We start from the raw sequence: 27,151 nt of genomic DNA on the forward strand, positions 1-27,151 counted from the left end.
CTAACACAAAAATCAAAGTTTTGTCTGATAAGCCCTTTTGTGAGAACATCTGCAATTTGTTGATTGGAGGAAATGTAGGGAATACAAACGCTGCCACTGTCTAGCCTTTCTTTGGTGAAATGTCCATCAATTTCCACGTGTTTTGTTCTATCATGTTGCATTGGATTGCTTGCGATGCTCATTGCACCTTTATTGTCACAATAAAGTTTCATCGGGAGAACACTGTCTTGATTAAGATCCGTTAGGACCTTTTTCAGCCAAATCTCTTCACATGTTCCTAGACTCATGGCCTTGTACTCTGTCTCCCAACTGCTTCTGGCAACAACCCCTTGTTTCTTACTCCTCCAAGTAACGAGATTACCCCACATGAAGGTACAATACCCAGATGTTGACTTTCTGTCTGCAACAGAACCTGCCCAATCAACGTCCGTGTAAGCCTCAATGCACCGTTTGTCAGATCTCCTAAACATCAACCCCTTACGGGGAGTAGTTTTCAAATATCTTAGGATGCATTCCATAGCCTTCATATGTTCTTTGTAAGGAGCTTGCATAAACTGACTGATTGCACTGATAGCGTAAGATATGTTTGGTCTGGTATGAGATAGGTAGATCAATTTCCCAACAAGACACTAATATCTTTTCTTATTAATCGGAATATTGTTATTCAAGTTACTGAGTTTAGCATTAACCTCCATAGGGTATCAATTGGTTTACAACCCGTCATACTTGTCTCCTTAAGTAGGTCAAGAGTGTATTTCCGCTGAGAAACTGAAATTCATTCTTTCGAACGAGTCACTTCCATTTCGAGAAAATAACTCAATTTTCCAAGGTCTTTAATTTTGAACTCCTCAGCCATTCTCCTCTTTAGCGTGATAATCTATGAGGCATCATCACTAGATATGACAATGTCAACCACATACACAATAAGGACATCAATTTTCCCTGATACTAACCTTTTTGTAAACAGAGTGTGATCTGAATGCCCTTGACTATACCTTTGAAATTCATTGAAGGTAGTGAATCTACCAAACTAAGCTCTTGGAGATTGCTTCAACCCATTTCGAGAAAATCAAAAAGTTATTTCATATCATAAAAAGTGAGTCAAACTTTTTTAATAGACTCTAATTTTAGTTCAAAACTAGAGACACAACAAGTCTTTCTTAGTATAATAAGATAGGAAGATTCAAACTTCAATTTTTTTGGTCGTTAACACATTCGTATGTTAGTTCAGATATGTTTGTTTTGATGGAATATGAAAAATTTATGTTCATTTGAATTTCTATTTTAGACTTAATATCCTAAATAGTTTTTAGGACTAACTATTAACATAAATTCAATAAATCATATTATCAAAACTATCTAATGTGCCATGATTATCCCGTTGTATCTTAATCTTTAGACCGAGAATTAAGCTTCTAGCACTTATAACCTGATGTTGCACTCCTTACAATATCACAGCCTAGAATGCACTAGTAAATTAATGTAACATGTTTTATATGTAATGGGTGGTTTGGTTTCTCTCCCAAAAAATTCAGTGCCATGAGAAAATTGATTGATAAAAAAAAAGTATAAGAGATGAGTTGGTGTAGAAAAGGGAGAAGATTAATTAGGGTAATAATAATATTATATAAGAAAAAGATAAGAAGAGGAAGGGTGGGTGCATGTGGACTCAACGAAAAGCAATTAAAATCTCATACACATAGGCATGTTATGTGTATTTACTGCATGCACGTTAGCATTTACTGACTTCTGTTGCCGCAAATTTAGCTTAGACACACATACCCACTTCATCTTTCACCCTTATTTTATAATAATAATCACCCCCCCTTTTTAATTTATATTTTAACTTCAAAACTCCCTTCCTCCATTTATTGTAATCATGTGCACTCTCATCCCAAATTTAACACTTCTTTTTCTTTTTATAATATTCCCCTACTTCATCTATAATCCACCTCTGCCACATACCAAACAAATTCCATAATATTCAAACCTCATTTGCTTCCATTTCGTCGATTTGAATTGGTTTTTTCAATAAAAAAACCGATTTTGTCAAATACAAATCAAAATGTCCAATTTTATATGATCGATTTGGTTTGGTTTGTTTTTTCGATTTTTTTTGTTGCACTCTTAATGTGATCGCTTAGTCGAGATCTTATCACGGACATGTAAGAAAGAGATTTTAATTTTATATAAAAAGGAATGAAACACGAGGAATGTGGAAAAGAGGAATTGATGGGAGAGTGAAGAGAGTTTCTATATAAGGAGGAGGCAAAGGAAGGGGAAGATATAAGAAGGTAAAGATGAAAGAAAGAAAGAAAAAAGGAAAAATACATAACGTGTAGAAATGGGGTTAATAAAAGAAGAGAAGAAGGAGGGGGATGGGAGAGAGGGTTTTTTTGTTTTTTTTTTTTTTTTGTACGATAGAGAAATTAAATGAAAAGTGGAAAAAGGCCAAACAATTAGTACAGTTTAAAGTCCAGTTCCAGTTCCTAAAATTGTTTTGTCCTTAGTTTCTGCTAACTTTACTCTTTGTCTGTCCCAAACATAGACAAAAAAACAAACCCCTTTTCATCACACTCTTACTGGTCCCCAAATAATCATCCCATCTTCATTTAAACTAAGGGCTCATCTTATGAACAGGAATAAATACATTTTGCTTTAGCCTTGGGGAATTTTGTGGAAGGGAATGTTTTCTTTTTTCTTTTTCTTTTGAGTTGAAATTGATTTTATTAAGAATATTAGTAGGAAATTGAAGTTAGGGATATTATTTATTACTTTAGGATATATTGGAATGTGACATATTTGTTGTTTAGTAAAAGGTGTAAAAGAAGGGAGGGTGAGTTGGAGGTTTTGGGATTAGGCAGAATTTGGAGTGTAGTTGTTATTTTGGGTGAATCTAGGATTCTTAAAAAGTTTGGGTTTTATGTAATCTTTTTCTTTTATATTGTAATACAATTTTAGTATGTTCTTTAAATGATTAGTAAATGAATCATATATGTAAAGATGAATATTAGGTTGTACCTAAAGTTTCATATTCCCATATTTTATATTTAGACAAAGAAAATATTTTTTTAATCACTTTTTTTTTTATAAAAAGAAATTGAAAGGTGTCAATTCACCCAAGTATTTTCCATACTTAAATAATGTGAAATGGTTGACTATCACAATGTAAGTACAATTGTCTACTATAACTATATAAAGTGGAAACCATCATAAAACCTATATTTTGAATAACTTGTAATAAAAAATAAAAACTAAATTATTGGTGAGTAATTTTTATTTGTTGGTAAAACATGTTGAGATATTTTTGTGCATCTACTAATCCTTTATTCTCTAGTGTTTTTTTTTTTAAAAGAGAAAGAAAAAAGAAAAAAAGAAACATGTTTTAGTTTTATGCAATTATTATTATTGAGATTGTTTTCAAATATAGGAAAATGAGTATTCTCATTTACAAATATAATAAAATGTCATGGTTTATCCGTGATAGATGCAGATAGATATCTATCTGTGTCTATCACTTATAAATAATGATATTTTGCTATATTTAAAAATATTTTAACTGTTTTTTCCATTTAAAACAGTTACCCTTATAATTATTATTCTACGAAAACTTGTAAGTCTAAAAAAAAAAGAGGGGTCAACAATAGGACTAACCTATGAAATTCAAAATGAAAAGTTTTCCCACTGATTGGGTTCTTTTCACTAAATTACACAATTTTGACCCTTCAAACATTACATAAAAGTGGGTTACAAAACTTGTAAACTACCATAATGATGAAATAATGCATAATATTGAGTTTAACAAATGATAGAGGATGCAAAATTGAAATCCAATTGAATTATACTTAGGTTAGTCAAAACTATATGGTATTTAAAGTTGGAGGAGATAAATGGACCCTACTAATGATAAAAATGCAGAGGCATATAAAAAAATAAACAGTAACAAAAACATAGAATCTAAAAGGAGAGGGGAAAGAGAAATGAGAGGGCTAGGATCTTAACAAAGTGACACTTCAGAGAAGAAATGGAGAGGTTAAAGAAAAGAAAGGGAATCTGTTTTTGACAGCAGCATTTGGCATCAGAGTAAGTATTTACACAGAATATAGGCACCCAGGGCCCTCCCCTGGCCCCCTCATTGGCCTATACCCTCCACTCACTGTCAATGCCATTGATTGATGGCTAAATAAAACAAACCATCTCTCTTTAAAATGCACATTTGACCAATCTGACTTTATTCACATTTTTTTTTAACCCTAATCCCAAACCAATCACACCCTTTATTTAACTTAAACAACTAAACAACTCGCTAAAAGACTATTTTTATTTCAATATTGGTTAAATTAGCTTGTTTCCTCCTTTTAAGATTGTGTATTTATCTAATCCCTATATTTCGAAAAAGTTGTTTTTTTCTTAATTTAAATCTTTGACTTTTTAAGATTGTATGTTTAATTCAAGTCAACAATCCTCCACAAGCACCTTAATACTAGATGACCCTCAATCTAAATGAATACATTATGTATAAAACAAACGAAGAAATAGCTAAACATACCTTTATCAACTATCTCTATGTCAGAAACTGTTGGATAAAGCTGAACGATACTACTGCACATCTCCTTCCTCATACTCTGATTGACATGTGCTATGTTCTCACACACATCTGTCTGATCTCAAAGAATAATATATTGTTGTGTAATCTAATTGGTGTCTGTCTTTAGTGTCTTTGGCTGGAAAGGAACAACAGAACATTCCATGATAGAGAGAAATCTATCGGTCATCTTTGGGAAGATATCATTTACTTTGCTGCACAATGGAATAATAAATCTAATCATTTTGGAAATTATGATGTCACTTGTATACCGCTAAATTGGAAGACTTTCCTCTAGTTCTCCCCCTATGTAATCTTTTGGACTCTTTTCCTTGTACATTTGCTTTTCTATCAATACATCACTTTTGGAACCAGGACTTGACGATGGCACTAAGAATGTATCAACCTAGTTGAGATGTCCAAATGCGCCTCTTGATTCCTCGATCTCTAGTACTCTATTAAAAAAGAAAAAAAAAAAAAGAAAGAAAGAAAGAAAAGATTGTGCGTTTACATAGATCTTCAAACTATAGGGGCCAAAATCTCTAAAAGTTTACCCTTGGTTTGATAACAATTTCGGTTTGTTCTACGTTTTGAAATTATCATACTTGTTCGCTTGCAATTTTTGGTTTAAATTACAAAATTGGTCCCTATAGTTTGGAGAAATTGAAAATTAGTCCTTATGATTTTAATTGATAGAATCTAGTGTCTATGATTTGATAAACTATCGGCTACATGATGAAGGTGCTAGGGAGGTGTCAACCTAGTTGAGAAGTCCCGATGCACTCCCTGATCCCACTTACCTTTAGTATTTTGTTAAAAAAAATTATAAATAATCCATATAATTTGATGAAACCTCACATAAAATTTGCAATTAACAACAATTAATGTGGCATGCTTTTTTTTTCCACATTTAAAATTATAAATTTTTACAGATAGAAAAAAAGTCAAACTATTTACAGAAATAGCAAAAAATATATATATATATATATTGATAGACTTCTATCAGCGTCTATCGCATAGTATCAATAATAGACTTTTATCAGATTTTATCGCTTATAGATATGGATAGACTTTTATCAATTTCTATAAAAAAAAAATTAAATTAAATTAAATTTTACTATTTTGTATAAATAGTTTTTCTTTTCTTTTTTTTTTTTTAAAAAATTTCCCTTCAAAATTTTACCAAAATATCAATAATCATAATATAAGGTGAGGTGATGAGATGGCACCCACCGGCGGGATGATGGTGAGGTTAGCATGTCGGAATAGCGCCGACATGAAGACTTCATTTTGGTATCTGTTTATGCATGGGAAGTTGAAAATTTACACATACACACACACATGTGGAGATTAGGGTTTGGAGACACGATTTATAATATCAAATATCCCAATCTTTCTTTCTTTCTTTCTTTCTTTCTTTTTTTACATCACCCCCATTAACATATAATATATAAACACTCATCATATTAATAAAACTATTATATTTGTCATTGCCTATTTTAATTTTATGGTGAATAATGCTTCCAAAATATGAAATATCCCATATTAAAAATAAAATCGATTTTTTATTTTTATTTTTGGTTTGTGGATCGGAATAATAAATCGTACTACTGGTATGGAAGAAGTAGGGGTACAGATCAGAAGCTAAATCCTTAAGCAGCTGCCACAGCCCATAACCTTGCTTGCATTGAACAATTTGAAATGAAGGGTTTTATTATTATTATTGTTGTTGGTGGTGATGGTGGTGCTGTGTATGTGTGTATTATATTATTATGTCTCTAGTGTATACTGGCAGCGCTACTATGTGTGTTGCGTGCAAGCCTTTGATAGTGAAAACTCTCTTTCACTTAATGGTACGATTTTTACTGCTCATATCCCCTATACCCCAACTATCTATCTAATTTAACCTAACTTCTTTCTTTTTATCTTCATATTCTCTTTTCAATTCATTTCCCACTAAATTATTATAATACATTTTTCTTTTTGAAAAAAGTATTGGTATTTCACTTTCATCTTTCGACTCTTGTTCATCCTATATCTTTCAAGTCATTTAATAGAGTCGGACTAGAGTTCATTCTCTTAGTTGTGATTTCACTGGATAATAGAGAGGGAGACTGGAAATCTCGTTATATTTTTCTACTTATTATTATGGTGAGTTAATAATTATAATTTGTGGATGAGGATAGGAGTACAATTCCCTTCTCTTACTAAATTATAATCTTTTTTTTACTACTTTATCTTACTAAATTTTAGTTATCTTTTTAGAATATTATATCATAGTAACATATTTTAACCGCTAAACTAGGTTTATGTTGACATTATTTCTAGTAATGTTCTTTTATCTTTACTGAATTTGATATAAAATCACGTATATGCATATTTTATATTATTAAACATAATTGAGTGCATATTAGGCTGTTTTGCCTATTTTTATACATCTACCAAATTATCTAATCTTACCGTATAATAAATTTACTTTATCGCTCTTTTGAAATATTTTAATTTTATTTGTGTGTAATGAGATTGTGATATATAAAGATGAGTCAAAAGTCAAACATTTTAATCTGTATTCATAAAGTTAAAAAGCTTTGAAAAGTTTTGACTGTTTGAGAGTTGTTTCACTATTAAATAAGAAGAACAAAGAGTCATCAAAATGGTTAATTAAGTTCATAAGTATGAAATTTTGAAACGGCCTTGAGAAATGGGTTAGTCTTTATCTTCTTCATTTTTTTCCTAAAAAAGGTAACTATTATATATGTGAAAAGTTAATTAAAAAGATAAAAGAGTCACAATAAATATTAATCCCTCGAGTCAATCCAAAAACTCCACCTTATTTCTCCAATATAACTATAGCTTGCAATTACTATCCCCCCATCACCATTTTCCAATCAAAATTAAACCTTTTTTCGTATTCCTTTTGACTTTGAAAGGAAGAAAAAAAGGGGAAAAAAAAAAAAGAAAAAAAACCCTTTTGGTCTCTACTTCTTCTCACCCTCTATTTATGTTTTGCAACAACCTTTTGTATTAGAATAATCCCAAACACTTATTTTCTCTTCCCTCCTATTTAATATCCTCCTATTGTAAACCCTAGAAAAAAACCCCAACTTAATCTTCTTCTTTTCACTCTCTCTCTTTCTCCATTAAAAAAATAAGGGGGGAAAAAAGAACTTCACTTGTGTAAAGCAAAGCTTTGGCATTAAGAGGGGTTCTTCTCTGTCACCCTCTGAGAAAGAATTTCTAATTTAGCCCCCAACATCCAATTCCCTTTTCATCTTTCTATTTTGCTTTTCATCTCTTACCATGAACTTTTTCTTCTACTTTTTGATCTTTGATCCCTACTAGTAGTGAGTTCATCAAAAAGTGTTTTTACTTTTTAACAAGTCATCAAAAGAAAGTTCAAAAGTACTCTTCTTTTTTAAATTATTAGTAATAATCCCCTTTTGGTTTAAGTTTTTAAATTCAAACACAGGGGATTCCTGTTGTGGGGTTTTGAAAAAAATTATAAAAATTATATCTTTGATCTCTGATCTCAAATTAAAGATGGGACTAGTTTTTTTTATTGTGTAATATTAAAAAAAGGTAAAAATGTTTGTTTTTTTTATTGTGTAATATTAAAAAAAAGGTAAAAATGTTTTTTTTTTTTTTTTTTTTAAAAAAAAAAAAAAAGAGAGGTGGGGTAGTTGAGTAGGCCTATAAAGTTGAGATTTTTGGGTGTAGGTTGAAGAGGGTATTGAGAGTGAGAGTCAAATATCATCATATCATAGGCAAACAAAAAGGCATTTCATGGCTTCATCAAACAGACATTGGCCTAGCATGTTCAAGTCCAAACCTTGCAATTCTCACCACCAATGGCAACATGATATCAATACTAATCTTTCTTCTTCCACTGCCACTACCTGCCTCAGATCTGCCCCTTACACTACAGGTTCTTCTTCTTCCTTCAATTTTTTCTTTTTTCTTTTTGGAGTTTTATATTTTGATATGATCAACTTTTTTTTCTTTTTTAAATAGTTGGTGGGTGTGAAGAGAGAAGTCCAGAGCCAAAACCAAGATGGAATCCAAAACCTGAACAAATTAGGATTCTTGAAGCAATTTTCAATTCTGGGATGGTGAATCCACCTAGAGATGAAATTAGAAAAATTAGAGCTCAATTGCAAGAATATGGACAAGTTGGTGATGCCAATGTTTTTTATTGGTTCCAAAACAGAAAATCCAGAAGCAAAAACAAACTCCGCCATATCCAAAACTCTAAATCCAATCATAATTCCCAAACCGCCACAGCCACAACCACCGCCATCGTCTCCATCGCCGCGACCACCACCACCACTTGTTCTTCCTCTTCTTCCTCTGACAAATCTTCTCCCAAAAAACCTCCCATTAGGACTCCCACCTCCAACAATTCGGTGACTCAGAACTACCTTCAACAACCCACCAACGACGTCTTGCCTGAACCCTTTTTCTTCCCGGTGTCGCAGACCGGGAGTGGCGGTGGCAGCGGAAGCTGTAATTTGAGTCAAGGGTTTTGCTTCTCAGAGCTGTGCAGTGTAGTTCAGCAAGTTCCTGAACATGGAGTTGGGCCTTGCACAAGCCTGTTGTTGAGTGAAATTATGAGCCCACAAACTGAGGACTTAAAGAAAGATTTGGATCAAGACAAGATTAATATGGTGAAGTTAGAGCCCCAGTTTATGAATTTTCATCCTTGTTTGACTTCCTCTACTACTGATCACACTCTTCCTCAAACCACTATTTCCACCCCTCTCACCACTCTTCCATCTCCTACCAATGCAATTCCTCAAGGTAAAAAATTAAACTAACCACATATTTATCTTAGATTTGATGTTTATGTTTTAACCAGTTAAAGTTATATGTGATTCAATTAAGGATGTTTTGGCTTGTGGGTTGATGTATTTTTTGCTTCCTTGTTCAAAAGGAAGGATTTTGAGTAATGGGTCGAAGAGAATTGGAGGAAAGGGTGTTGAAATTTATTTTATTTTAAAAAAAAAAAGGTTAAAAAAGATGTTAATTTTGAGAGATGTATATGAATTGAAGAAAAAGGGTTTTGAGGGGCCGAGTTTTAGGTTATGATGAATTATGTAGCGTTAGATGGACGTGTGCATGGGTTTTTGAGGCCCCCTTGACCTAGAAAGAAAATAAAGAATTTATATATATAAGAAGAGAAGGAATAATGATCGTGTGTTTGCAGGTGTAGGTGAAGTTTGTGGAGTAGGTCAAAGCTGTGTAGGGAAATCAACGGTGTTCATCAATGGTGTGGCGTTCGAGGTGGCTTCTGGACCGTTCAATGTACGAGAGGCTTTTGGTAATGAAGCCGTTTTGATTCACTCAAATGGTCAGCCTGTTCTCACCAATGACTGGGGTCTCACTCTCCATTCACTCCAACATGGTTCTTACTATTATCTGGTTAGCCCCTTTTCATTTCCTTCTAATCCATCTTAATTCAAAGTAAAAAAAAGGTTCAATTTTTTATTAAAAATGCGGAGGATTACATATTTTTTAACAAAGAACTAGAGGTTGAGAGATCAATAGATGGACACATCCACATCGCCTCTCATCACGTCATAGTTTTAAAAGCGTTAAAATATTAGTGACATCAAAACATGTCAGTTTAGAGCAATAGTAGTGATATCATTAGCATGAAAATCAATAATTAGATTTAATTGACTTCACTAAACTTGTAGAACATGATATTTTGAACATGCCTATTTTTTTTTCTTTGCATAATATAAAGTTTTGTTATTATGATTATTTTGTTTTTAAACCTTCCATATGCAGATATAGAAGAGTGGAATGTGGAGGGAACTACTAGGGAATAATGAAGCTGCATGTGTTTCCTGTGCCTCTGATCTATCTCTATCTTTGAGTAGCTAGGGTTCAGATTTTACTGTTTGTGACAAAGCTCAATGTATGAGAGGACAGAATTGATGAACAAGATAAATCCTTGAGGCAATGTAATTTGTATCTTTTTTTTTTTTTTTCAATGGACTTTTTATTTCCAAATTTTGATTATGTGTACGTGGTGATTTTTTTAAGATTCTTTCTTTAACTTTTGCGGTGACCTGACTTGAGTATAAAAAAACTAGTTAAGTCGTATGATCTCAATCAGAAATTTGTATAAAAACAATTGCAAACTTGGAGGTTGATTGAGCTTGTATTGTCGAAGTATTGATTAAAGGTAAGAAATGTCTTATTTATTGAATAATGCAATGAGACTAGATTTTCTAAGATTTTTTAGAATAGATGATATTATTATACAACAATAAGGGGATCCCACAGTCTGCGAGATCAAGACATGCAACAAAGCACAAGACAGGGCAACAAATCGAACAAGATAAAACTAGAATATAACCAAACATAAACGCAAAAAACCCCAAACCGCCTAGGGACAACAATAAAAACAGAGAGGACAATGAGTTCAAAAAGAAAAAACATACTAGATAAGACCAAGAAGATCAACCCGCCAGGAAGGAGCTCGAGCACAAATTGAAATGGTGTGAAAAGTAATTAATAGTTAATTAAGAGTGAATTTGACCATAGTTAAACGCTAGAATAATGTTTAAGAGTGACGTTTGAGTTTGCAGTTAATGAGGAGAGGAAGATTCACAGCCAAATTAGATGATATCATTTGTCTTAAACTCTGCCAGTTTTTTAGGATTTCTTTTGCTTTTTTTGGTTTTACAGTTTCTTTTTTTCAAATAAAACCCTAATTTCAGTTCAAGTTGCCAACTTTGTTCCCAGTCAAAAAAAAGATTTTTGCCTTTGAAAGCTTTCAGTTTTTTTTACCTTTTCACCAGTATCTTGTGCTAGCAACTGCTCTACTTAATTATTTCCCCTTTTTCCTAATCAAATTCATTGACTTTTATTGTTTTCAAATTCCTGGTTTTAAATTGATTGGAAATTTCCCTATTACCCTTTCATTAATTATGAGACTGTCATTTGGTGATCATTACAAAATGAGAATATAGTTAGTGAATATGGACTTTAATTACTTCTTTAACTGATTTTAGTCCGTTCAATTAAAGGGTTGAGTTTATACCTTTGGCTGTTTTATGTTAATTTAAATTTTTTTTTTTAATAGGATTGAGAGATTGAAACTTCAAAAAGAAGAGCGATATCAATTATTGTCAAACTAAACTCACTTTAATATTTAGAGTCGTTGGAGTGTAGAAGGTAGAGTAATCCTTTTTTAATAGGCCAGCTTCTTGCATAAATGCGTTTCACATAGAAAGAGAGGGATAGGGAAACTCAACTTTGACTATACTTTCTCAAATAAACCAATAAAATTTGAATTACAAATATTTTAAAAGCAAGAATTGATAACTTCAGTCTAAATTTCGACAATCTTTAAATTTAAGATAAAGTTTATTTCGTACCCCTTGACTTTATAACAGAATACATTTTTATTTTTTTGTCAAGTCAATTTCAAAAATTGAATTTAAACGAGTGTGAGATTTTTATTCATTTATTTTTTTAGTGCAATGGAGATTGGAGATATTCAACTGCGGACTTCGTAATTGCTAATGTATTCAAATATCATCTGAGTTATGATCTATGCTCTCTTTACCAGTGGGACAATTGAGACTCCTTAAAACTAAAAAGAACAATAATAAAAAGCCAAAGTTTATTGGCATAGTCTCTTTCAACAAATATATATTGAAAGAGACTGTAACAAATCAATTTCATTTGTTGTTTTGTTTGTCAAAGCTTGCCTCTAGCTTGCTTTACAAACTTCTATGTACTTATTTTTCACAGTAATGAGATTTATTTTTGGTCGTAAGATATGATGAGAGTATTATAAATGTATCAATTTAGTTGAGATTTTTAGGTACACTTGATCCTGATCTTAATTCTGGTTGTTTTTGTCCATTAATTTTTTAAAAATATATGTATCATTGGAAAAAGAAAAAATCAGGATAGTATAGTTAAGTTTTCCCTTCAATATATATCATAAACACATAGCACTATGTAACATTCTTTTTATTTCAATAATTTGCAGGAATCAAACCATCAACTTTTAAAATCATAATTGGTGTATTTATTTACTGAATAATCCTTGAATTGATAACTTACCTTGTTAATCCGTATGGCCGGAGTTCTTATTTCAGCCATAGAATGTATACTTTTTGTAATCAAAAGTCATTCAAACTCAAAATTTTGTGGTTACATTTACACCTTCATTTTGTTGATTCTTACCCCTACTACCGCAAGAATCATACTAATAATACTTTTTCAATTATATGTTATCATCTTCATCTCTTTCATGAATTGGAAAGTTTTGCTTATTACTATAATACTCACCATCTCAGCAATGCCTCTACAAAATCCGTAAGTACATTTAATAAAATATAAATTATACTTCTATTTACATTAATTTAATTACTTTTTCTTTTACATTTTCCAAAGGAATATGATGAGTTGGAGGTTAAGACCTGGTTAGCCAAAGCTTATGGATGGATTGCCACATAATTATGTGGGAATGAAGAGGAGTAGAGCTTTGGGGAAGACAGTAAGCTTTTTCTTAACTGGACATACTATAATAATCTCTGCACCTATATTATTATATTTCAGGAATTTACATTTGTTATTCAAAAGCTTTGATATATAGATCATACATATGCTTTCATATGAAAGACATTGTGATCTTTCACATTTGTAACATGAGTGAAGAACTTGAATGTGACATGACATGACATATTGACATATATTCCCACATGGCAAAGCAAGAAGTAATATGAAACTCAAAATATATATTGAATTTGCTACTATTAATTAAACTTCACAAGCAAAAGAATTGAAGTGAAAAGTTGAGGGGAAAAAAGGTGCGTTATAGGGGTTAGAGTTATTAAGTGCTGAGATAGAGAAATTAAATTTGGAGAAAGGGAATGAGAAAAAGTGTCTTGAAAGGGAAAGGAATTAATGTTTTGAAAGAACTAGATTTCAAGATACAGATAGATATACATAGAACAAAAGTTAAAAATAAAAAGAAATGTTTGTTTGTGGGTATTGATTTGAACCAACAGTTGGATGACACATATTACCCAGAGGGTTTGATTTGGAACATTTGTTACGTGCACACACCTTCCAACAGTAGGATTGAATTTTTGAGTGAAATGATTGATTTTGATTTAACACAAAACCCCTTTTCCTCTATTCAAATTCCCGTCTTTTTTCTTTCTTTTTAGGAATATTGAATGAACTATCACATTTGATCTTCTTCATCGTCATCATCAACAATTGGATATGCTGATCTGTACGTACAATCTCCATACCATAACTGATAACTCTCTTCTTCTTCTTCTCAACAGCTACAGTGTCAACAACAGAGCAATTTTATTTTTGGGGTTGTTTTCAATACCAAAAAAGATGGGTTTTTTGTGAGTTGAGTTGGGTTATTTTGATTTTGAGTAATGTGAGAATAGTATAAGAAATGTGCAGCTTTTATTATGTGTATAAAATGCCAAAAGCCCACAAATGAGGATGGTTTGAGATTTTGGCAGTGTTGTAACAGTTGAAGTGATTGGATTGTTCTTCCATTTTCTGCCACACTTTGCTGCAACTTTGGAAGCCTTTTTCCTTCTCTTACCTTTGTCGTCTTCCTCATCCTTCTTTGATTCTGTTTCTGCACTCTCTTTTTTTATGTATTAATTTCAAAATATATTTTGTAAACATATGATCTGAATTTTGATATATTCACCCCCTTCCCTTTCCCTCCCATAAGTTTTCCTGTTTTTATTTCTAACATCTTCCCAAATTTCTAGAATCTTTATTTCTACATGTTAGGATAATGGGGTGTTATAAATTCTTTTTTGTAACTTACCTCTCCCTCCAGGATTTGATTATCTTCCTTTTGAGTTAAAAATCTCGAGTCCTCAATCTTCCCTTTTGTAGTAATATATATTATTGAAAAATGAAGTGCTTGGTCAAGGAGGGGCATTTCATATTTTTAACAATGCTAGGATTTTCTTTTAACATGTGGCTATAAGTTTGGCCTACACATGTTTTTTCAATTCGGTTATTTTAAAGTTTCAGTTTCGTCTTCTATATTTGGACACTTTCCAATTTAACCTTTTTCCGTTGGTAAAAGTTAAATTTGACTGATAATCAACTTTTACATAATACCTACTTAATTGGTCGAATTTTAAGGGAGAGAAATGTCTTCTAAGTTCTAGTAGAGATAATATTCTACTTCCTCCAACTTTCTAAAAAAAATGGTAAAAAAAGTTAGAATATTCTTATCTGGAGGATCCTATTTAGGGACCAACTCAAAATTTGGTCTTCTACTAACTTAATTCACATGTAAAAATACCCATTTGACCTCAAAACGCGTGTGATGGCCTATTTCTAGCTCTCACTCACACTCCCACTCTTCACTCCTTCGTCTTAATCCTCATAAGACACAAATGCAATTTTTTTTTCCTTCAATTTTTCTTTCCATTTGTTCATATCTTCCTCTCATTTTCTCGCTCTCGCTCCTCTCTCCATAGTCTTGTTCTTCATCAGACACGTCAGGAAGTTTTTTTTGGGGAAAAAACTGTAGAACAAAGAATAAAAAGAGAAAAAATGGAAAAAGAAAAAAAAATGGCGACATAAACGGAAATCCGGAAAAGAAAAAGGGAAATAGCCCAAAGAACAGCATAAACAAAAGAAATCGTCGAAAACAAAAAAAGGGAAAGAAAGAAGAAGAGCAGACAAAACAGAAAAAAAATTGTTGCAAAAGAGAGAAATGAGGAAGAAGAAAGGATTAAAGTAGTAAATTCACAATGTGATGACATAGGCCAAATTTCATTTGTTTGTAAAAGGCCAAATTTCAAGTGGATCCCTACATACGGGTCATCCATACAAATTTCTCTGGTTCTTTTCCTACAAATTTCAATCAGTCTATGCAAACTATCACCATCCCATTTCAACAGTCACCAAACAGACTAACTTGAAACTTCTAAAACAATAGATACTAAAACATATATTTAGCCTAACTTATATAACCAAATCAACCTGAGAAAACCAAACCAAATCAATTCTACCTGCTGGTTTGGTTTGCTTAGAAAATCAAGGCACCAAATTGATTTAGAATTAATTTAAACTATATAAGATATACATATATAAATTCCAATGGCATTTCTATTTTCTAAACAAAATTATGGCTTTAATGTTTTGAGCCAATACCACTATTGTCAAAACTGTAATTCTTTCGCCAACATGGAAACCCAACCCATATGTGATGTTTGAAGCTCTGTTTCATTAAAAGGATAAAAATGACCATCTTTGCACCTTAGTTGGTGTCCCAGCTTCTTGTGGCTTGTGGGAACCTACACCGCATTCTATTGCTAATGAAGATTAGTGTTACATATTTACAGTGTTAACTGGGGAAGTTTGACTCCATCGGAAGTATTTATCAGAAGTAATGGTGTCAACTACAAGAATGTCAAAAGCTCATTCTACAAGTTTGTAAAACAGATGCTGCTATGGCAATAACGCCCATTCGCAACAAGGCAGATTGAATCTGCCACTGATTTTGCTGAAAGAGAGTATACCTCTTCTTTTCTTCAGAATCTCAGCCCTCAAGTATTCGGATGTTAAAATCCTTTCAAACAAGTTCTTGCTCAGATGTATCAAATCCTGAGTAGGAAAGCAGTCGAAATTGGAGTGATAGCAGCCATGCCTAAAAGACAAATGTCTGATTTGATTGGATGTCGAGTAGTTTAAACGGCAAACGCGTTTACCAGCTAGGTTGACATGTTTAAATTATCCCAGACAAGAAGATGACATGAAACAAGAATCTCAAGGGTGATTTGAGAGAATTTTCAGAACAGTAACCATTAAACTTTTGTTCTAACGTAATGGAAAACTATTTCTGAAAGCAGTTTCCAAACAGCCTTAAATTTTCTCTCTTTTTCCCTCAATGTGATGCTGCATTGGCAAACTACTGATCTGCAGGGAAAGGGGTGGATGCGCTTAAACTAGCCACCAAAATGATTGAAAAGCTGTTATAATATTTTTGCATGTTATGTAATGTAACAAATCACTATAATAAAAACGTCTGACCCTAAACCATAAACTTTACACTTTCTATGCAACTGCGTATGAAAAAGGTTTAACTTTACAAAATGGTAAAATCAGAACTAAGAAAAATGTATGCAAGAAATGGTGACAGTCCAGTACCAAAGCTTTCTGAAGATTAATAGAGTCTGAACTCCCAGCATAGTCGCTGATCCAGTGGCAGTAAGCAAAGATGGTTTATTTTTCTGGAGACCATAATGAAAGGGTTATTCATTGTGCCACAACCCAAATCAACAAAGTTATTCCTTGGGCACCAATCATGCTAGAAGAGTTCTTTAACGAATGTGTATCAAAATCAGATCACAATTGAGCAGCAGCATTCCTCAAAGTCGATGAATTTCAGTGCATGAAACATAACATCCAGTAGTGGCTAATTGCACAGGAAATTAAAAGTGAAGCTACCATTAAGCACAACCAGCTTCTAGAGCCTTGCTAAAATCATGGATGACAATAATCACCAAATAAATTAAACCACTTGCTGCCCAGAAAGACCTAACAAAAAGCCCATCTCAAGACCTATTTCATGTTATGGCCTCTTTCATAAGAAATAAACTTCATTGATAAATGTCAAATGAGATAAAAGCACAAACACACAACAAAGCCTATTAAATCCACGGAGTTATAAAAGGTTCCCTAATTAGTCATGATCAAAGAGATCGGGTAGTCGCAAAAAGGATTTCTGATAGATGCTATATAGGAAGCCATAAAAATATAGTCTTAAACATCTCCTCTAGAAGACTTCATAGCACAATTTCGAAAATTCTTTTGTTTCTTTCTAATTAAACCTCCTAATAGATAGAATGACGGAGATATAAAGAAAAGATTAAAAAACTCCTCATATCAGTCTATGATTGCTTAATATATCCTAAACTAGATGAAGAAACTTATCTTTAACTAGAACTTGAGAAGACTCTGTTAACACATCTTGTCTGGAACGTGAAAAATACCTATCACGCTTCACTATTAGACCTCCTCCACAATCAAACCTTGTACTAATTGGCATCACAAGAGCACGCGAAACTTTAAAAGAACTTGTCTGGATGCATACTGTAGTGTCAAGAGAAACCATTTCCAGGAATTCAGAGCATAAGTGAGGAAACCCTTCCTGACTCAGAAGCTCCAAAATTCATTCTTAGCCAACAAACGACATCAATAAATTCGACAATCAACTCACCTCAAGTTCAACAGATGTTTTTTTTTTTATTTTTTTATTTTTTGGAAAACCCAACATCTAGAATTCGATAAAGGCATTAATATGAATGAAAGACAACACTCACCCCAATCCAAAGTCAAAATTTCAAGGGCGAGCTTCAGGTGCGGTAGTGGAAGCGGAGGAGGAAGGCGAATTGGAATCATCTTGGCGAGAGGGGAGAGGATTGGAACCCTTAATAACCCAACCGAGAGCGAAGAAGGAGATCCCAGCAAGTATAGCAGTACCCCAAGCATGTGAGTACCATTTACTGTACTGTTTTATGGCAAATCTCCATTGATCTCGAAGAGTTGCAGGGTCGGGATTTTGGATCTCCGGTGGGTTCGGAAAGCGGACCCTGTGGCCTGTGGATTCGACCTTGGGGGCACCGCTGCTTACTTCATTCGAAGTTTTAGGATGAGATGGAGAAGGATCAACGGGAGGATTGGATTCCGTCATGGTGATGGGCAGCGGCAATATTACTGAGCAAAAGTTTCAGTTCTCAGTCCTCAGCAATCTTCTTCTCACAATTACAGATTCGTCCAAGTCGGTTTACCTCTGCGTGTAGGGGAAAATGGTTGTTTTTTCTTTTCCTCATTTGACATTCGCTATTATTTTATTATTTTTTTTTTTTACTAAATGCGTCTCTACATTCATTAAAAAAAAAAATGCTTTTAAAAAAAATAATAAAATAATCTAAAATCTTCTAAATCATTGTTATCTAAAATCAACTATCTCATTAATCTTGTTTTTTATTTTGATAGGAATATTACTAGTTTTTTATCAGTATAAATAATAATGTTATTTTGAGATTAAGAAATTTTTATGATTGATTTGATGTACTCAATATTAATTTTTAATTTCAGATTATTGTTTTTGTTTAAAGTTGTTAGAAACTTATGTAAAAATATAGATATTAACTTTGGACTATTGTAAATAGTATTTAGGTTCTTTAGAATGTGTTGTAGACTACAAATGCATTTTCGTGATTGAATTTCATTAATAAATTTAATCATATGTACAATGTTCTTTATTCACGACTGGAAGAAGATCCTCTATTATGCCTAAATCGATCATGTTGAGTCACATAGTGTCCACGATCGCCACACCCTCTTACACTTGATGGTTGACTTTTCTCTGCAAAGTGTATAGCCTCACTACATTGCGATATGTCACATACTAGTCATAGACATTTGGATGGACATGTGAAGTTTGTCCTTCTTCCATACTTAATGTACTGAGGTTGTTGGAAAAAATCTAAATGTTGAGGGAGAGGACATCATGGAAGTATGTGTAAAATGATTGAGTGGCGTTGTTGGATATTCATTCCGAACATTAGGTCGAATAGGAACATCCTCATGTCTTGCTGGATCACCTTGTTCTTCCATTGGAACATGACAATCAAAATATCGCACTCGATATATAGAGGTGAGTCTACGCAAGGCTTTTTGAGCAGATGAGCAAATTTGGAAGCTCGGTCTGAAAAAGAATTGAATAACAAGTTAGTAACTTTAAAATTTATTTTGGTGTGTAATGAAGAAATAAAATCAAACAATTCTAGTAAACAATAAACTCATACCAACAAGTGATAGGATGCTCCTGCTTTAGTTATGTACCGTCTGCTCACAGTGGAATACCATTCAATATATCCAGGCTCAGTACCTACACCGTTGTTAATAGAATGTCCATTAACAACCAAACTCTGACGATTTTCCCATATTGAAATTTGAGGAGCCAAATATGCAATCTAGTCTCACTCATGTCTGCCCCTTAAATCGTGTGAATGAAGTCGGCCGTTTGTGTTGCAAGGTTGAGGAATTTGTTGCAACATCCCAAATTAACGCATCACACGATCTGGGTGATGCCACTTCACAATGAAGAAGCATATGAATGGACATCTAGATGTCCATATCTCATTACCATCGAGACAATATGGCAACAATGGTTGGATAAGATGATTATATGACTCCCAAATAATCTGCATGAATATGTATCAAAATATGAATGAACCAGAAGATTGAAACATTATGAATATATGAAATATGAATGAATAAAATAATACCTGGTTAAGCATATGTGTATCTAATATGTGCCTATACTGTACTAGAACATGCGTCAGTGCTTTAATTACATAATAGTTGTCATTTCATCTACAACAATCACAAGTTGAATTTTAGCTATTAGTATTTCATAATGAACACAATAATAATGAGGTAAATATGCTTACCTTACTGCAAGTGGTCTGTCACCTAAGTTGTTCTCGTATTGATGGAGTCGTCGAGGCGTTAGAAGAGGAAATTGATCCCATGCCCAATAGAAGTGGGCCTGCAATGTTTTTTCCATCTGTAACTGCACCCTTGCATAGTTGTCTATACAACCATGCAAGACATCTAGCACCCCATCTGTAAGTCCCGACAACACCAAAATCTACTAAGAGAGGAATATACATCAGGTGCACTTTGCTATTAGATTTGTCGGGAATACCAATCCTCCAATCAACGCGAGAATATATGCTCGAGCATATCGTTGCATGTCCTCTTCATCAGCATTATCTGGTAGATATTGTTAAATTGATCAGCTAACCATGGTAGGCTTAGACGACCTCCCTTAAGAATGACGTCATTCATGGTTACGCCTAAAAAAAGGGCACAAAGTTGTTCCCAGTCATAATTTAGTGACCCGATCAATGGTATTCCATTAATCAGGAGTCCAAATTGGATAGCTACATCTTGAAGTGTAATTGTACACTCTTCATGAAACATGTGAAAAGTGTGTGTATCCTTCCACCATCGTTCCACTAATGTCATTATCAGATGCCAGTCTAGTTGTATAAATTTTATACAAGAGACTCTGTAGAATCCTGCAGCTCGTAGATAGTTCAATATACGAGGGTCTGGGTTCTCGTGCCTTTGAATAACAGCCTCTCTTTGTCGATAATGCATTGCATCGATATGCTCGTCTTCCCAAACAGCCTCAGATCTATGGTTGCGTTGTAAGTACAAAATCGAGTCATTGTATGGCCCTGTGGTAACATCTTCGTCCATCTGATCCCATAAAAACAATATTAAATTTCACTTAAATATTTAGTAAAAATCAATGTGATTACAATCAATAAATACAATGACAATTAATAAAGAATACACCATTCATTGTTAAATACAATCAATTAAATACAATGACAATTAATAAAGAATAAATAAGTAAAAAAAAGTTACAATCAATAAGGACAACTAAAAATAAATAACTAAGTCTCATCACAAGCTCGATTGGGACCATTCCGTCTATTATGCCCTTCTTGTCTGCAAATTGTGCACCATGTATTATAAAGTTCCATCCAATCCATTTTGTTTTACATGGGAGAAGTACACGATCTGCCAACTTTCCTAACTCTTGATTCGTCCAGATAAATAATGGGAAAGTTAAGATCAGGCCAACATTTTTTATCGGTAATGGGCTCGAATTGGAGTGAATAACATGCCAGATAAGTGGGAATGTAGTAGTTTTTAATGTAGTAAAAGTAGTCTACCCCGATGGTCTTACACGTAGCCATAGTGTGATAATAGGGGATTCCAAAACTCTGCCACTTATTGCATGTGCATGTTCTTTCACTTAATTTTATTCGGTGTGTGTTTCCACATTTTAGTGTTATTGGATTGATTAAGGTGGTGACGTCACATAACCCTTTAGTGTTATTGGAGGGTAGGAGCGTTGCTCATCATGAACCGTACATCAGCCTCACTTCGTAATGAGATAGGGATATAGAAAGTAGATCCCGCTACATAACTACCATATTTAAATATTACATCTATCCCATCATCTTTATTTATAGATAATGCATCACATAATCCATCGATTAATGTGTTGAAGTCTGTTGGGATTGGTGTCCTAATTCTCTCAACGTCTCGTTGTTTGTAATGATACACATTGTTTAATGAATAAAATAATCGTTATTTCATTCTGGCATTTATTCATATCCAATTAACAAAGCTCCATGGTTATCTTATGTAAACTTAAGCATGTATATGTGAGACACAAGTGGATCATGACTTAAGTGATAACCTAAATAGATCTGTAGTATAAGGATTAAGGTAAGATACCTTATCCTTGTGACACTACGGATACGACCCGCTTTTTAGAGGTTTACAAGTATTGTAAACTACTACAAATGGTAGATCCTGATCATTCATATGGAGACGTGCGAGTAGGGGTGTCCTATACAAAGAGTTTATATAAGACCGGACCATGAGATGACTAGACTCTATATATAACGTCGTTGATACTAGAGACTTACAACTCACTTAAACGACCATAGGTGAAACGACCTCGATCCTGAGTGTTTTGGGAATTCCTGCCTTTGAGGGCGGTTCTTTGATTAGTATAGGTGAGAGTGGCCAGATTGCCAACTCAACATGCCTACCTTTTTAGGGACTTGTCTGATCTGGGAGCTGGAAACTCACTTACACAAGATGAAATTCAATCCTTTCCCGAAGCAGGGATAAGTAGAGAGATTGTTCCCTTAAGGGTTGATTCTGGGCTTGAACATAGTGGCCATAGCTTCTCTTTGGAAGAGAGTACTCAGTCATAGTAGGACTCAGTCATAAGTACAATTAGGCCAAAATTACCTTTTTGCCCCTTTAGTTACATCTAACTCCTTAAGTACCATTAATCTCTCTAATGAACAATAAGTCATAGTCCAACGATGACCAAGTCCCTCTCGGGCCAGGAGAGGGTGTGGCCACATTGTTCAAGCCCCAGAATCAGCCTTTAAGAGAGCAATTTATCTACTTACCCCGACATCAGGAAAGAACAATTCCATCTTGTGTAGTTGTGTTCCCAGTTTCTCAATCAGACGAATTCCCAAATGGTAGGCATATTGAGTTAGCAATCTAGCCATTCTCGCCCATACAAATCAAAGGACTGCTTTCATAGGCAGGAGTTCATAACTCACTCAGGATTCAGGTCATGTCACCTATGGTCATCCTGGTGAAATGTAAGTCTTTACTCTTAACGGAGTTATATAATAAGACTAATCATTTCATGGTCTGGTCATATACGAACTCTCTGTATAAGATACCCCCGCTCACATGTCTCTATATGAATGATCAGGATCGGATCATTTTTAGCATTTTACAATACTTGTAACATCTACAAAGTGGGTCGTATGCATAATATCACAAGGATAAGGTACCATCCTTATCCATCTTTTACAGATTGTTTAGGTTATTATTTAAACAAGATCCACATGTATGTTTCTACATACTTGTTTAAATTATATAAAATAACCTAGGATCTTAGTTTATTGGAATAAGTGTATGCTCATAAAATAACAATTATTTTAACAATTTATTTATACAATGTTTACAAACTACGAGAATACAAGAGATTTAGGACACTAATCCCAACATAGACGACATAAAAAAATGTTAGGTTAATAAGAGAAAATCTTAAAATAGCTTGTGACAGACAAAAGAACTATGCAGATAAAAGAAGAAAATAGTTAGAGTTCTAAATCAAAGATCGAATATTCCTGAAATCCTATGTTACAACCCTCCGTAGGGATTACCATGGTTAACGACTAGCTAGTGCCGCCTAAAAACGACAGCAGGTGCAACATAGGAATCTCACGGTTCAAACTAATGGAGGAGACCATAGGAAAATGTTGACACATCATTTCCTTCACCCACTTACTATGAGTTATTTCCCTCATTCACCTTGTTATTGACTCATGCAAACACTTTCTGAATGGAGTAGTTGCAGTAAAAGTGACATGAAGCTGAGCATGGATCTCACGGTATGAACTCTTGAGGACGTGAGAGCTAATAACTATATATCAAATATATTAATCTCTCACTGAAGTGTTCTAAATGTTAGGGTATATTTACTTAGGTTTAAAAACGGCTAACTTTAAAGAAGTCTAAATTATTTTTATCCAAGTATAACATTTATATTTGGATATTACCCTACGATGTCTAAGTGTTTAAACTAGTTTTAAACCTCACACTGCTCATGCAAACTCATAAAATCAGTTAACAATGCTCAATATTTCGGCAATACTCCCCAAGTAGGAGGTGTTACGTAAACCGTCAACTTAAGTATTTCCAGCCTTAGACAGGTTAATGAATTGATTTGAGTTTGTAACCAAATTTTATATGGTAACAATCTATTTTAACAATTAAAATTAGTTGTTAACCTAAGTGAGCATGTTGTTTATCTTTGATATAGATTTTAAAGTCTAATTTTATTTTATAACAAACTTATAAAATAAACTTGCTTTAACATGCCATAACATGCTTCAAAGGTATTTAAAATCAATATAACAATTATATCAATTTTCAACAAACCCTAAAACATGCATACTATATATTATAACTAATTATAACATACAATAATGCATGTAACATGTTTATCTATGTTAGTATTTTAAATCTAAATGGCATACTTTATGCATATATAAAAATATTTAATTATAAAAAACATCAAATATATAAATAATTAAACATAAAATAATATGGTTTTTTGTTTTGGTATTTTAAAATAAATAAAAGTCTAACTATTACAAGAATTAGCAAAACCGGCTTCAAAAACTTCTGAATCGCTCGAACCACCTTGAACCAGGCAAAACTCATCAAGTATCAGCAAGCAACCAACATCGAGTATGCTACTAAGCATCAAGTATAACATTGAGTATCAGATATTTCACAAAAATACCATCGAGTAGACACCATCTTCCATCGAGTAAGGCATCCAGCATCAAGTATTTCATGAAATATTATCGAGCAGATGCATCGAGTACTATCGAGTATGGCATCATACATCGAGTACCATCGAGTATGGCATCATGCATCGAGTATTTCATGAAATATCATCGAGTAGATGCATGGATTATCATTGAGTATGGCATCATGCATTGAGTATTTCATGAAATTCCATCAAGAATGCCATCGAGTATCCCTTCGAGCATCGAGTATTTGGCAGAAATTCGAATTTTCAGTTCCTGCTGCTTCGACCTTCTTCATTTTTTTCTTCAATTACATCCTAATTGCAACTCTAATGACTCCAAACGAATTACAGACTCTTAAACACATATTAAGACCCATCAAATAAGAGCCAATTACAAGAGTTACAATATAATTGAAAAGATTCAAATTCCAAAACTCTGAAAAAACCATATAAGCATACTATTTTTATACAGTTCATGAAGAACACCCACCAAACTCAAATTAACGATAGTTAAACGCTTAAATCATGTTCTGATATCAATTAAGGAGTAATATAACATGCAACAGAAGAATTCAGAATCAATAAGCACTTAATCTACATTTAATTTGAGTTTTAAACATGTTACTTATGAAGTTTTCAAAAGAGTGTTTGAAAATGAAAATACCTTTGTTGTTCTCTTCACGATTTCAGCAGAATCTCCACTAGTTTGAGCTGAATTCTTCAGATAGACCACCAACAAGATCTTCTCAACTATGCTCAAGAAGGAATGTATGGTGGAAACACTCTAATCAAGTTGAATTGAAGATGAACTAGTGAGGGTGGAGTAGGGTTTGGTTTTACAGCAGTAAGGATAAAGAACTCAGTCTTCTTCCAATTTCCATGCATGAAGCTTCATTATATAGACTTTTTTCATGCATTAGAACATGGTTGCATGTAGGGTAGCTCCTACTTTGTATTAATTGAAGAATTCTTGGTGGATTTTGGTGATAAAACATCATAAATATTTATTAGTTGATTTTGCCAATTTTTGGGAAAAATCCACTAACTCAGAGATCAATTTCAATTAAATTGGTTTTTTTATTTTAAATAAAGCTATTCTATTTAAATTTTAGTTTTATATAATTAATTCAAAATTAATTTAAATAAAACTAATTTAATTAATTTAATCTCTTAATATTAAATTAATAAAACATCAATTCCACCAATATGATTCAAATTCATATAATTAATATTTAAATCTTAATTTAAATATTAATTGATTCTCCAATCTCGTTTTAATTGCATTGAATATAATCAATTGATAAACCTTAAAACTAAATTTGAACATTTCAAATTCATAACCCTAAATTCAAAATTCATCCAATTAATTACTCAATTCAATATTTCAGTTTATGAACTAGTAGAGGGACCTATTGGACCAAAAGATAATGAGCTCCAACGATTTGTAATTAATTAGTTAAACTCTTTAAATCAAATTAATTACTTTTTGTTAACCATCAAGACATACCATTATAGCTCAATAGTTGCACTCTTCTCACTGAGATGTATTTCTATCCATGTTAACCATAATTAGTAAGTCGATCCTTCACAGGTTGTTTGTATTTATAATTGGGTCAAAATTACCGTTTTACCCCTATAAATACATCTTGTTCCTTAAGTTCTCACTGACCCTCTAATTAACATCTGATTCATAATACCACTTAGGAATCATGTCCCTCTCTATCATGAGAAGGCGGGGCCCTGATTGTTCAAGACCTAGAATCAAAGAGAACAACTTATCTGCTAACCCTAAAACGGGTAGGAGTGAATTCCATCTCGCATGGCTATGTCCCCAGCTATCTATCTGGTCTTATCCCCAAAATGGAAGGCTTATGAGTAGTGTTGTTGGACTACTCTCACTCGTGCAGATCAAAGGACGATCCCGAATAAACAGGAGTTCATAGCTAGCTCAGAATTAAGATCGAGTTATCATAGGTTACTTTAGTATGAAATAATCAGTTTTAACATTAAACGGTCGTTATAAAGAAAAATGACTATTTCGTGGCACAGTCTTTATGCAAACTCATTGTATAGGATGCCCCACTCACATGTCTCTACATAAATGATCTTTGGATCACATCATTTGTAATGCCTATACAAAATGGGGCGCATCCAATAGTGTTACGAGGATGAGATACAAAATTTCATCCATATATTTATAGATCATTTAGTCTATATACTATTAACTTGATCCTGTTTATGTCATTACATAGAGTTAAAGTATTCATAATATAGTCATAGATATGTTTATTGGATTTTCATAATAGAATGCCATATCAACAAATTTATCAAATAATATACTCAATAATATTTTATTGATAAATAGAATGTTTTAACACGAAACTTACGAACTGCGAGTTCTAGGACATTCCCAACAAGACTCTCATTATTCTTATAGGGCAGACGCATATAGGGGAGGCCTACAATCCTTTAAGAAAGTAACCCAAAGTACTGTGAATTACAAGTTTCAAAATATTTTCTAACTGTTTTATTTATGAATGTTTAACGCATAGTTGCTCTTACTTCAATATTCAATTGTATGCTTT

General features: G+C 33.1%; 2 protein-coding genes across 4 annotated transcripts; one reads left to right on the forward strand and one right to left on the reverse strand.

Moving 5' to 3' along the window:
- The first annotated feature begins 8,296 nt into the window (after nt 1-8,296).
- Nucleotides 8,297-10,600, forward strand: LOC120074379 (WUSCHEL-related homeobox 9-like). Its single transcript, XM_039027481.2, has 4 exons — nt 8,297-8,510; nt 8,597-9,382; nt 9,789-10,003; nt 10,376-10,600. Exons 1-4 carry the CDS (start codon nt 8,369-8,371, stop codon nt 10,379-10,381), a joined length of 1,149 nt encoding a protein of 382 aa, XP_038883409.1. The 5' UTR covers nt 8,297-8,368; the 3' UTR covers nt 10,382-10,600.
- A 5,958-nt stretch (nt 10,601-16,558) lies between these two features.
- Nucleotides 16,559-18,435, reverse strand: LOC120073989 (uncharacterized). 3 transcript variants are annotated; one of them, XM_090312267.1, is made up of 2 exons: nt 17,935-18,435; nt 16,559-17,027 (listed from the first exon to the last, which is right to left on the reverse strand). In XM_090312267.1, the coding sequence occupies exon 1, from the start codon at nt 18,303-18,305 to the stop codon at nt 17,955-17,957; it is 351 nt and encodes a 116-aa protein (XP_090168393.1). In that variant the 5' UTR covers nt 18,306-18,435; the 3' UTR covers nt 16,559-17,027; nt 17,935-17,954. The 3 variants fall into 3 exon arrangements, with proteins under 3 accessions (XP_090168393.1, XP_038882870.1, XP_090168394.1); XM_039026942.2 differs by having other exon boundaries at nt 16,559-17,149; XM_090312268.1 differs by having other exon boundaries at nt 16,559-16,842; nt 17,935-18,434.
- Between the last annotated feature and the right edge of the window lie 8,716 nt (nt 18,436-27,151).

This window comes from Benincasa hispida, chromosome 3, assembly GCF_027475165.1.
Source record: "Benincasa hispida cultivar pf3 chromosome 3, pf3_genome.v1.1, whole genome shotgun sequence".
NCBI classification, from domain to species: Eukaryota; Viridiplantae; Streptophyta; class Magnoliopsida; order Cucurbitales; family Cucurbitaceae; genus Benincasa; species Benincasa hispida.